General features: G+C 37.4%; 1 protein-coding gene across 1 annotated transcript in view; it reads right to left on the bottom strand.

Annotated features, from left to right (window-relative positions):
• LOC107751863 (myosin-IIIb-like) overlaps positions 1–13,730 on the bottom strand; it is a 45,050-nt gene that overhangs the window by 21,736 nt on the left and 9,584 nt on the right. The window contains exons 5-9 of the mRNA XM_016567632.1: positions 11,849–11,974; positions 2,270–2,378; positions 2,070–2,186; positions 1,077–1,177; positions 67–153 (exon numbers count right to left, since the gene is read on the bottom strand). Coding sequence (XP_016423118.1) covers positions 67–153; positions 1,077–1,177; positions 2,070–2,186; positions 2,270–2,378; positions 11,849–11,974 — 540 coding nt within the window. The remainder of the gene's footprint in view (positions 1–66; positions 154–1,076; positions 1,178–2,069; positions 2,187–2,269; positions 2,379–11,848; positions 11,975–13,730) is intronic.

Genomic DNA, 13,730 nt, shown 5'->3' with positions numbered 1-13,730 from the left:
GGGGGGGGAAAAAGAGTTGGAAAAAGTGCACAATAATCACGGAGGGTGAAAACGGTTTTGACGTACCAGTATGGGTTTGTTGTCCTTGAAGCTTATGGTCTCCCATGTGATGCCTTCCTCTTTATATTCTTTCTGTTCCATCAGAAAAATGTGCTGGAGGGAAACGACATGGAAAATGTGATTATTACATTCATGGAGTGGCAAATAATGTCCTGTTGAAAGAACTGCCTGTGACTGTGATCGAATGTGGCATTTAATGGTTCCTAACATCTGCTGCCTTGGGTTTTCTTCAAGACTTTATTTGAAATAAAGTTAAATGACCGATTCTTTTTACAACCCCAAAACGGAAAAAGTTGGGACCTTCTGTAAAAAGCAATGAAATCAAGAATCTGTGATTTGTTCATTCTCTTTAGCTCTCATTTAACTGACGAAAGTACAAAGAAAAGATTTCACTTTGTAAAAATAAACACATTTTGATGGCTGCAACACACTCCCAAAAAGTTGGGACAGATGCATGTTTAACACTCACATCAACTATCCTTTTAATTACAATGTTTAATCATTTGGGAAGTGAGGATACTAATTATTAAAGTTTTGCAAAATTATTGCCCAATCTCACTTGATAAAAGACTTCAGATGCTCAGCAGTCTGTGGTCGTCGTTGTCTGATTCTCCTTTTCACGATAGATTTAATAGATTCATTTTGCAAAAAGAAAAAAAATAACTAGGCAGGACATTCTGGACAGTTTAATTTTGCTAAAGCAATTAGATAAATTATAAATATAAATTTTTAATTAAAAATAAGTATTTTAAAATATAATTTTAAAGAGATCGTAATATTTAAAATTTTAATATATTTAAATTATTAAACTTTTAGGTGTACAAATACACGCAATATAACAAAAAAAAAAAAGCCTAGTATTTTTAATGCGGCCTCATGTAGGATTACCACTGATGCAATTTATTTGTTGGCCTTTTTGCCATTTTACTGACAGTCAAAACTGAGACTTGAATCAAACTTTCTATGCTTTTCTAAACAAATACCAAACTCATAACGAAGCACTATGAAGGACTTACATGGTTGAAGAAATACTGGAGCTGTTCGTTAGCCAGATTAATGCAGAGCTGCTCAAATCGGTTCACAGCAAAGTTTTCAAAACCAAAGATGTCAAGGATTCCTGTGAAGAGAGAAAGTAAATAATAATTGCACAAAATAAGAAGAATTTTCTATCCAGTTTCAGAGAAATGGATGTTAGTTAAGATTTTAATAACAGCTAAGGCTATTGTCATTGCAAGAACAGTGTTGCACAGAGTTAATTATCTACCATTTACTCAGGAGTAAAAAAAATAAAAAAAATAAAATAAACGGAAAAATAAAAATGCAATGATCCAGCTGACAAAGATGGCATTTAACAATCAGCCAGAAGTGTTCAGCAGTTACAGGTTAGTTACATTCAGTCTGATAAATGGGAAAAAATGCAGGAAAACTGTAATATCTGCACTAAACATTGGGTACAGTGTTATTTTGTATCGTCAAGGTTAAGGGATCACTCATGTTGGAACACTGGAGGTATTCACTTGTGATAGGTTGATAAATCTGCAAATATTTCACCATTATGAGATTATTATTTTAAACGTTATTTGTCAGTTCTAAAATCTAACAACAGACTTATCAACGTATGAAAAGATGAAACGGATGAAAAAAATCATTATAATTTAGATTAATGATTTATAATAATTTGCAGTACGTCAGCCATTGAAAAAACTGTATTGTTAAGCCAGTGTTATTTTATTATTATTATTATTATTTATATACTATTATAGTTTTTAATAATATTTTGAATTAGATTTAATTTTTAGTTTAGATAGTTTTCATTTTAATTTTACTTAAAGTTTTAGCAATTTTGTTATGCGATTTTGTCATTTTTATTATTTTTTAATACAATTTATTTTTATTTTAGTTTGAGTCATTTTAGCACTTCAAAGTTTTTCATCTAATATTTGTTTTATTTTATTTCAGCCTTATTTCAGATAAAAGGAGACACATTTTTCAGTCACAGCATTACTTACCTATTTCATTGAGCTCTACGTCACAGTCTACTTTAGGAGCGAGCAGTTCGTTGACTTTACTGACGATCCATCCGAACACGCGACCGTAGGCCACTTTAGCGATGGAGTCTCTGGCGTCTGAATGAACATATAAAACACACCGTGATCGATATGAAAGGTGTCAGACGCACTAGTGACTTCGAAGTGAAACCGTGCCGCACCTTCAGCCTGCTGCTGGTTGTGGAGTCGCTGGATGGCCTCTCCTCGCGTCACTGATGTGGTGCACGTCAGACTCTTCAGTAAATCCTCTTCCTGAACGCCAAACTGACCCTGCTTACAGAAACACACACACACACACACAATTGTTTCGCCACATGTTCCACATGTTTTTACCAAGAAGAATGCATCTCTTCTAGGGCTGCACGAAATAATCTAAATAAACTTGAAATCGTGATTTGGCTTAGTGCAATTATCAAATTGCAAAGGCTGCAATTGAATTAAATAAAAATATGTGCTGTATGTTTTAGTGTGAAGAGCGGTACTGTGTTCATTTACATGTGAGCAGCTTATTTTCACTTGGTCGCTTTAACATGCATTTGAAAACACAACCATTTTCCCAAATATGTAATGAAAAGAGCTTAAAAACAACAAAAAAAGAAGCTTTAAAGGGATAGTTCACCCAAAAATGAAAACCCTGTCATTTATTACTCACTCACCCTCGTGTCGTTCCAAACCTGCAAGACCTTCGTTCATCTTCGGAACACAAATTAAGATATTTCTGATGCATTCCGAGAGCTAATACTGTACTAAAATTAAAAGTTGTATCCGTTAACATTAGTTAATGTACTGTGAACTAACATGCATGTGAACAATTTTATTAACTAATATTAATAAAGGTTAATAAAATGTTGTAAAAAATATATTAATACATTACTGTTAACAAACGAAACCTTATTGTAAAGTTTTACAATAATAATATTTATTATTATTATCATCATTATTATTATTAAATAATATTACTACTAATTAAAAACAAAAAATATTTACAAACAAAATAAGCAATATTACTATGTATGAAAATATAATGAATAAAATGTATGAAATACATTCATAAAATAATAATAATAATAATAATAATGTAATATTTCACTGAAAAATACAAAATGAGCTTGAGTATTATTATTATTATTATTATTTTATAGCCGTATTGAAATAGTCCCATAATTCTGGCCTAATTGTGCACCCCTACAAACAAGCACAGAAAACCTGGGATTTTCATAATTGCATATTAAATTGTTTTAATCAGGAAAAAGAAAATAAATTTTTTTCCTCGAAATCGTCCAGCCCTAGTCTCTCCCAAAACTTCTCCTGAGGTTAGTGTCAAAATTCTTTGTAAGGAATGAATTGTGCTACAAAAAAAAAAAAAAAAAACCCCCACCACAAGAAAAATAAGACAAAAGAAACAGACCCTGCCATTTCAAAAAGAACAATGACTAGCCAAATGTGACCAAGACGTAAATGTCACTCAGGAAAGGTCAAGCTAATTTGTGCGTTTAGATTCTGGAGGCCGTTTGTGGACACGTATACATTGGTACAACAAAAGACATCGAATCTAATGTGTCCAATCCAGTCCATAAGTTAAAGTCCACCGCAGTAGATTTGATATACGGAAATCCTCATGCGTTAGGTAATACTATTACCTTCCCCATACGTGTAAGATGACCTAATAGAGTCTAAACATAGGCACTTCTGGGCTTTCTGTGCACTCTGTGTCTTATCGTAAAAGGCCAGATGTAGGCGGATCCACACCTCCTTCAGTTTGCCCTTAAAAGAGTTTCTTTGTGCACACAGGCCGTAATTCACCTGATTAAACAGCAGGCCGCTCTGCTGCTCGTGGTTTGGTGTTAGTGATGTGAACAAGCCTCTAGCAATAAGTATTATTTCAGTTTGTGTCATCCAGCAGAGCTCCTCAAATGTGTGTCATTAAGGAGACGTGTGTTGTTACGCCTGATCAAATGCACCATTTTCACCTGCTCGACCAGAAAACAAATGTGACCCTGGAGCACAAAAGCAGTCTTAAGTCGCTGGGGTATATTTGTAGCAATAGCCATCGATACATTGTATGGGTCAAAATTATTGATTTTTCTTTTATGCCAAAAATCATTAGGATATTAAGTAAAGATCATGTTATTCAAGGTATTTAGTAAATTTCCTACTGTAAATATAACAAAACTTGATTTTTGATTAGTAATATGCATTGCTAAGAACTTAATTTGGACAACTTTAAAGGCGATTTTCTCAGTATTTAGATTTTTTGTTGTATCTCGGCCAAATATTGTTGGATCTCGGCCAAATATAAATAAGTTGTATCTCGGCCAAATATTGTCCTATCATAACAAACCATACATCAATGGAAAGCTTATTTATTCAGCTTTCAGATGTATAAATCTCAATTTCAAAAAATTTACCCTTATGGCTGGTTTTGTGGTCCAGGGTCACAAATATGCAATTTCTATCCAATGAAATATTTCAATCAAACTAAAATTTTCATGAGAAAAATTATAACCGCAAAATTTGGCCAACATTTTTGTGTTTATACATTAATAAGACTACAATACCAAAAATAATCATTAGGGCTGGACGATTAATCGAAAATAAATCGAAACAGAAATTAAGAACCTCTAACCGACATAATTTTCTCATGTCGGTTATTTCGTTTTTTTAATCCTGTTAATACTTTCCCCTTAAAAACATACTACCGCGTGTGTAGTCAGCGCTATACGCTCGCGTGTTTTGCTGCGTCTTGCACGTGAGTGGTGCGTAATAATTTAAACTTTTACACGCAGCGCCGCTCATCAAAGTCAGTTCCAAAACAGTGGACCAATCAGAAGACCTCGGAGGCGGGGCAAGCATTGTGAACTTTTGTTTACAGTAGCAGGTTAGCATGGCAACTTTTGTATTTGACAGCAACCTGGCGGAGTAGAGATTCTGCGCTGCGCTTTTTAAAAAACCATTCCTGAGCACTGCATCTCGCAGTTTTAGACACAAAGACGTGTGCTGTGTGAATGGCCAGTAAGAGTCTAGAGTAAATACTTGCGCATTTAGCGTGACAGGACAAGATCACTGAGATGCTGCCCTGCTCTTTCTCTTAATCAGCAGTTTTATTTACATTCATTATTTAAAACATTTGTTTACAGGAGATGCAAGTTATTATTTTCTACTTTTCACATTGCATTATTTAAAATGTATTTTGTTTGCAAGAGATGCTGGTTATTTTCTATTTTTTACATGGCAATATTCATTTATTTTGTTTGCAAAAAATGCAAGTTATTTTCTTTTCTTTTTAGGAAACTTGCTTTTTACAATAAAACTGAAATGTGACTTTTTTCATAAGACATCTTCATTTCAAGCAGTGCTTTTATTTCAATTGTTCAAAATATTCAACAGATAACCATAAATAGTTTATTTCCTTCAATTATTTTAAAATCACAAAGATAAGAAATGCACTTTTTCATTAGAAAAAAATATTCCATCTTTACTAGTTGAGTATATTTACAGTGCAAACATTTAATGAACTATGAGGGCAAAAAAATAAATAAAAAATAAAATAATCGTTCAATAAACGTAATCGAGGTAATGTATTCAATTAATCGAGGTTTTGATTTTAGGTCATATCGCCCAGCCCTAATAATATTTATTACTATCATTACTATTTTAAATATAACAATTATTATTATAAAAAATAATCAACAAAAAGAAATATCACTATTGTAGTATTTCGCTGTAAAAAAAATAATATAACGTCTATTTTATTTTACAGTATGGTCGCACTTCCGTTTAATGGTAGTCAGCGGGTGTTGCAGTGCATCAGTCCAAAAGAAGTGAAATAAAGCGCATCCACTCATAATAAAAAAAGTGCTTCACACGGCTCCGGGGGGTGAACAAAGGCCTCCTGTAACGAATCGATGCGTGGTCTTTGGAGGGCTTTGTTCACCCCCCGGAGCCGTGTGAAGCACTTTTTTTATTATGAGTGGATGCGCTTTATTTCACTTCTTTTGGACTGATGCACTGCAACACCCGCTGACTGCCATTAAACAGCTCGGAAGATCAAAGACAATTTTTAATATAACTCCAATTGGATTCGGCTGAAAGAAGAAAGTCATATACACCTAGGATACCTTGAGGGTGAGTAATTCATGGGCTAATTTTCATTTTTGGGTGAACTAACCCTTTAAGTGCTTGATCCTGGGCGGCGATGATCAGGCTCTCCGTTTATCCTTTCAGGCTGGAATTTCCAAGCTAGACTCTATGAGGGCAAAAAAATAAATAAAAAATAAAATAATCGTTCAATAAACGTAATCGAGGTAATGTATTCAATTAATCGAGGTTTTGATTTTAGGTCATATCGCCCAGCCCTAATAATATTTATTACTATCATTACTATTTTAAATATAACAATTATTATTATAAAAAATAATCAACAAAAAGAAATATCACTATTGTAGTATTTCGCTGTAAAAAAAATAATATAACGTCTATTTTATTTTACAGTATGGTCGCACTTCCGTTTAATGGTAGTCAGCGGGTGTTGCAGTGCATCAGTCCAAAAGAAGTGAAATAAAGCGCATCCACTCATAATAAAAAAAGTGCTTCACACGGCTCCGGGGGGGGAACAAAGCCCTCCAAAGACCACGCATCGATTCGTTACAGGAGGCCTTTGTTCACCCCCCGGAGCCGTGTGAAGCACTTTTTTTATTATGAATGGATGCGCTTTATTTCACTTCTTTTGGACTGATGCACTGCAACACCCGCTGACTGCCATTAAACAGCTCGGAAGATCAAAGACAATTTTTAATATAACTCCAATTGGATTCGGCTGAAAGAAGAAAGTCATATACACCTAGGATACCTTGAGGGTGAGTAATTCATGGGCTAATTTTCATTTTTGGGTGAACTAACCCTTTAAGTGCTTGATCCTGGGCGGCGATGATCAGGCTCTCCGTTTATCCTTTCAGGCTGGAATTTCCAAGCTAGACTGGCTTCCTTGTCTACAAATGGCTCATTCAGATATTTGAAGAACTTGCCATGGAGAGCCTTCTCCTCCTTCACAGACTTGATCCAATCTCGTTTGATATTTTCTCTCAGCATATGACCTTCATCCAGAGAACTCCCGCTCAGCTTTCCACCCATGGTTTTAGCGCTCTCTGGATGATCCTCTTGTCTGGGAAGACCATAGTGTTTGTGGATCTCATTCGCCGTTTTCATCAGGGAATACTTGATTTTGCTGACTTCATGCTTCTTCACCATCTTCATGAGCTTATCGCTACCTCGCTCAATGTATTTGCTAAGGCTGACGATGGCGATGTTGTACACGGACTCACAAGCTCAATAAGTTCGCGGCCACCGTCGCTTGATGTATAATCGGTTTGTGTCTGCTTTAGGATGGTGCATACCATTCATCGTTACCGATTTCCTCATCTTCCTGTCCATCTTCCTGATCTCCACTACTCTCCAGTCTACCATGCTGAAGCTGTATGTGGGAACAGGGACTGCTAAACTGTTGATAGCACTGATCTTGTTCTTGGCATTGAGCTTGCTCCTAAGTACCAGGCGGACTCGGCGGTAGTACTCCTTAGCAATATTACTCTTCATCTCATTGTGCTGAATACCATCGCCTTCGTCAATGCCCAGGTACTTGTACACTTTGTCCTGCTCAAGGTTCTTGATGGACGAACCTCCACTCAGCTAGACGTTATGGCTTTTGACTCGTACGCCTCAAAGAGAGACAGCAGTTGTGCATTTGTCTTGTCCAAACTCCATTCGGATGTCGTCACTGAACATCTTGACAATGTGCATTGCCTGCCTGAGCTGCTTCTCGTCTCTACCAAAGATCTTGAGGTCATCCATATACAACAGAAGGGTCACAATGTTCTTGTCATCAATTACATATCCAATACCTTACCTGCTCAGCATGTTCGAGAGGGGTATGAGGCTAAGGCAGAACAGCAAGAGAGACAGTGAGTCGCCTTGGAAGATTCCCCGTTTGATGCCAGTTGATCCTGTCTTGATGCTGCCTTTCTGGTGGAAGAGGTGCATCTCTGTCTTCCATTCCTTTACTGATGCTTCGATGAACTGAATGATGGTGGGACTCACGCGATAGATCTTTAGAGTTTCCAAGATCCATGAGTGATGGATACTATCGAATGCCTTCTGTTAGTCAATCCAGGCCATGCTCAAGTTCTTCTTGAGTTTCTTGGCATCTTCAGTCACCATCTTGCTAATGAGGAGTTGATCTTTCCATCCTGTGGCTCCCTTCATGCAGCCCTTCTGTTCATCTGGGAGGATGTTGTTTGTCAGCAAGTGGTCGTATACCTTCTCGGACACTTCTCGGCTGCTGTAAGAAGCTTGTACATTGTCGGCAGGCAGGTTATCAGATGGTAGTTCTTGGGATCTCTAGGATCCTTGCTCTTGTAGAGAAGAAATGTGACTCCAGTCGTCATCCATTCAGGGATGGATCTTGGGTCTTGCAGAACTTAGTTCATTGCTCATCAGGTGTTGATGTAGAGCATTAAAACTCTTGAGCCAGAAGTTTTGCAGCTTGTCTGGACCAGGGGATTTCCAGTTCTGTGCTCGTTTGATGATTCTGAGCATGTCAGTGAAAGTAAGCTCAGTCCATGCTTGCGGTGTTACTCATTGGTTTGCTTTCTCCTCATCCTTGATCCACAATGCTTCGTTGTTATGTTTAACATTATCCTTAAGGATGCTGCGTCAATGTCTCGACAGCTGGTTGTGAAGCGGTTCAGAGATGGCATCTTGCCGTTTGTTCAGAAGCTGGTAGAATTTCTTGGTATCCTCTCTAAACAGATTGTTCTGGTAGAACTGTTGCTGGCGTTCTTTGTACCTTCGTAACCGCTGAGCCCTCGCTTGTAGCTTCATCTTGATGTCCTGGGTGAACTCCTCGAGTTTACTGTAGTCCATTCATGCCAATCTGAGTATGCGATTGATCTATTTATGGACATGCCTGCTGGCGACTCCAAGCTTGAGCTCGCTGAGGATGGAAAGGATCCTGCGATGTTGGTCGACCTTCTGCTGAAGCCTTCTCTTCCACAGTGGTTCTTTTCTTGCCTTCTTTGGAGTGTCCCTCATCTTGCCTGCATTGACTGCAGCTGCTGCATACTCAAGTGTGTTGAGCTCTGTGATGTTTAAAGGATATTCCCTTGCGATGTTAACCAGGGCCTGGTTCGCCATCTCGATGTTCTGATCCAGCTCCTTGCTTCGTCTCACATGCTTGAGTCTCCTCCTGTCCTTGATGGCGACACTCTCTAACTCAAGCAGCTTCACTTGGATCCTGGTTTCCATCTCTTGGACTCTTGCATCACCTGATTTGGGAGCAACAACTGAAGGGTCAACTCCAGTCGTCTCATCCACTTGATGCTGATCCTCAGAGATGCTCTCAGCAGGCTTCTGCTGTTGCTGTGGTTGATCTCCAGCAAGTTCTTTCTCCAGGGAACTCTTGCTTGTCTCTTTATCTATGGTACTACCTTTCTCTGGCTTTTGCATTTGCTGTTGGATGCGCCTGATGACATTAGCTTTGATCTGTGCTAATTCAGTGTCTACTAGCCATTTCTTTGCTTCGATGCTTCTACTCTGCGTATTCACCTTGTTCGGGTCCATATCTGGGTGTATATCTGGGTTCCGTTGGCGCCAGATTGTGTAGGTCCCTCTTGTCTTAGGTGCCTTCATGCCTGCCTCAGTGGCATAGTAGAAGGACCACATCAGATCCCTATACTGATCGACAGTCCAGATTTGTCTACTTTTCGTAGCTTTGCTTGACGTGGCTGTCTTTGGTGTTGCACTAGACATGTCAGATTGAGAATCCTCGTTCCGATGACTGTCCAGTACTTGCGTATCAATATTAGACTCTGATATACGGAGTCTTTGCGTCAATTCCGCCTGATGACTGACGCTTCTCACCCTGCCGGACGCGACACCTGTGCCTCCAATATCACAGGTCCCGTTTACGTCGTTCAATTCGTTTCTCTTTGACCACACAATCATGGTTTTTTCAATGTCCACTCCGTTAGTTTACCCTATAAAGGGCATATCCAAGCGGCACCACATGGAGGTGTGGTGTCCGCCCGAAGTCCCAGGCTCCAAAAGTTCTTCTTCTTATTATTATTATTATTGTCGTTGTTATTATAAATAACATTATCTGTGCTAATTCAGTGTCTACTAGCCATTTCTTTGCTTCGATGCTTCTACTCTGCGTATTCACCTTGTTCGGGTCCATATCTGGGTGTATATCTGGGTTCCGTTGGCGCCAGATTGTGTAGGTCCCTCTTGTCTTGGGTGCCTTCATGCCTGCCTCAGTGGCATAGTAGAAGGACCACATCAGATCCCTATACTGATCGACAGTCCAGATTTGTCTACTTTTCGTAGCTTTGCTTGACGTGGCTGTCTTTGGTGTTGCACTAGACATGTCAGATTGAGAATCCTCGTTCCGATGACTGTCCAGTACTTGCGTATCAATATTAGACTCTGATATACGGAGTCTTTGCGTCAATTCCGCCTGATGACTGACGCTTCTCACCCTGCCGGACGCGACACCTGTGCCTCCAATATCACAGGTCCCGTTTACGTCGTTCAATTCGTTTCTCTTTGACCACACAATCATGGTTTTTTCAATGTCCACTCCGTTAGTTTACCCTATAAAGGGCATATCCAGGCGGCACCACATGGAGGTGTGGTGTCCGCCCGAAGTCCCAGGCTCCAAAAGTTCTTCTTCTTCTTCTTCTTATTATTGTCGTTGTTATTATAAATAACATTAATATTATTAATAATAAAAATATTCAACAAAAACAAATATTACTATTGTAATATTTCACTGTAAAATAAACATATATATATAATCAATTTTAATAATAACAACAACAACAATACTAATTATTATATTACTATTGTAATATTTCATGTAAAATAATTATTATGTAATATTTCACTGTAAAATAAACATATATATATAATCAATTTTAATAATAACAACAACAATACTAATTATTATATTACTATTGTAATATTTCATGTAAAATAATTATTCATTATTCATTATTATTATTCTTATTCTTGTTGTTGATGATGATAATGTTATTACTAAAATATATTTAACAAAAATAAATATTACTATTGTAATATTTCACTGTAAAATAAAAATAATAAAATACATTTTACTTTATAGTACAACAGTGCTAATATTTACTGCTGTCCTAAATTCAAAGTTCTGGCAGGCATCAGCCGGTTTATAAGCACTTGTCATTACAAGTTTAGGAAAACGGTTGGTGTGTTGCATTCCCAAAAGCATGTTATAATCGACTGAAATGAACTGAGCTGAACACAGTGAACACGTTTCACTCTCTGAAACACACAGTGCATATATTTATTTAGTTAAATCAGTTTCTGTGATTAATCGTGCAGCCCTACCTTAACCAAACGTTTTTCCAAAAGCATGGCAAGTCATATCGTACAACCCATTATGCTTATGAAAAACACAGGCTGACAATATATATTCCTTCACCTATTTCATGCATCTACTAAGCATCTGCACCGCATGTTCTGCTAAATTTTACTTTTTCTTTCTGATTGTCTTCACACTCAAAACAGCACTTCTGAATGTTTGGTGTTAAAAATACTTTTCACAATGGTTGAGAGCTGTCGCATGCACCGCCGCGTGTCAAGTCGACCTGTGAATTGCGACAGTGGTGCTGCCACAACAAACATCTGTGAGAAACAAACAGGAAACTCACCGCAGTAGCTTTTAACCAACCGCGTGACGCCTCGGACACCTTCAGAGCATCACTGTCTGTCGTCTCAAAGGTGATGTTCCCCAAAGACAGAATGCCAGCTAGAATAGTCATCATGTCCACCTTTTCCTACAAACGAGATGTGAAGGTCTATCAGGGTTTCTGCAGGTAACTTTAAGACGAAGTAAAGAACATTTAAGGAAGGGCACACAATATGTCTGTATGGCCTCTGAATAGCAACGTCTTGTATTATCAACGCTTCGAAGTTTCAGATCTCCATTATGTTTTAGATCTCCAAATATATGTAAATCTCTCTGCCCCAAACCACAAGAATATAAAAATAACTTTTATTGTAGCTTCAGATCACGCTGCAAAAAAGTGGCATTCCTCCTCAGTAATTTTGTCTCGTTTTCCAGCGCAAATGTCTAAAGATTTTTAAAATGCATTTACTTGAGAAGCAAAATGACATGTTTTCTGAGAAATTGATCAATGAATGATGGATGTTTTTTGATTAAAACAAGAACAAATATCTGCCCACAGGCTCAGAAAAATCAACTTAATTCAAAGGGAAAATAAGTTTTCATACCCCATATTTGTTTTTATTTTAAGCACAAACTCACTACATTTTAATCAATTTCTCAGAAAACAAGACTTCATATCTTCATTTTGCATCTTCAGTAACTGTATCTTGATTTAAGGATGTTTAGATGTTTGTACTGGAAAACAAAGCAAAAATACTAAAGAACAATTTTTTTTGAAGTGGATGCATCATTTAATGCCAATTTAACACTTTCTGCTTCGATTTAAAGGGGTCATATGATGCTTTTTTAAAGATCATTATTTTGTGTATTTGGTGTAACAGAATATGTTGACATGCTTTAATGTTCAAAAAACACATTATTTTTCAAATACTGTACATTATTGTAGGTCCTCTATGCCCCGCCTCTCTCAAACGCTTCGTTTTCTACAAAGCCCCCTCCTGTGGCAGAGTCTTAACTTTGATAAAGAATATCTCTTTGGATTTGAGACTTTAGTCTTTGCAACTTCAGGGATCTTATCTATGCACAATCAGCTTGTAACACTCCAAAGAGAAAGGAAAACTTGAAATCGCATCATATGACCCCTTTAACACCTTTTTAAGGCCTTAATTTGTGGAAGGGGCAAATTAATGCTCTTTATGGTCTGTGGAAACCCTGGTCTATAAACAAAAACATTGCAAATGCTGTTAGGTTTTGCACCATTTTTAAACACCTCTAACTTTATGGTACTGTGGTGCAAAAAAAAAAAGATTTTTGAAGCACTAATATATAATGCAGCATCTTATTTAATGAGTAAATGTTATATAAAAGCATTTCAAACCACAGGACACAGACAAGCAGGGCTCTACAGTGCGACCATTTCAGTCGCATTTGCGACTGAAAACTACTGCGTGCGACTATGGAAAATATTTAGGAGCACCATTGCGACTGACCAGATCATCATCATATTTGTGACTGCGCTCAGGGGAGCTTCAAAGGTTTCTACGTGTTTTTTGCAGCATTCAGTAATGGATCACAGACATATCTCACACATCCTTTCATAAGCAAAGTGTAGACAGGGTGTAAATAAGAGATTCATTGCGCAGTGTAGAGAGCTTCGTTGATTATAAATGTGAGATTGCGATGAACTAAGATGAGTGACAGCTTTTAATGATTTTTAAGGGAGTTTGTAAATGTGATAGCCTACTGATTTATACAACAGTTCAATAAACGAAGTTAATATTAAGTGACTTACATTGTCTGACTATAACACTATTGTCTGATTTTGCTCTATTTCGTAGTCGAAAATAGTTTAAAACAAAGACACACCGGATCCACTGCGCATCTCCATTCAAACACAGCGGTGT

This window comes from Sinocyclocheilus rhinocerous, unplaced genomic scaffold, assembly GCF_001515625.1.
Source record: "Sinocyclocheilus rhinocerous isolate Xijiao unplaced genomic scaffold, SAMN03320098_v1.1 scaffold2207, whole genome shotgun sequence".
Classification (NCBI taxonomy): Eukaryota; Metazoa; Chordata; class Actinopteri; order Cypriniformes; family Cyprinidae; genus Sinocyclocheilus; species Sinocyclocheilus rhinocerous.
This window is presented reverse-complemented; position numbering and strand designations above follow the sequence as displayed.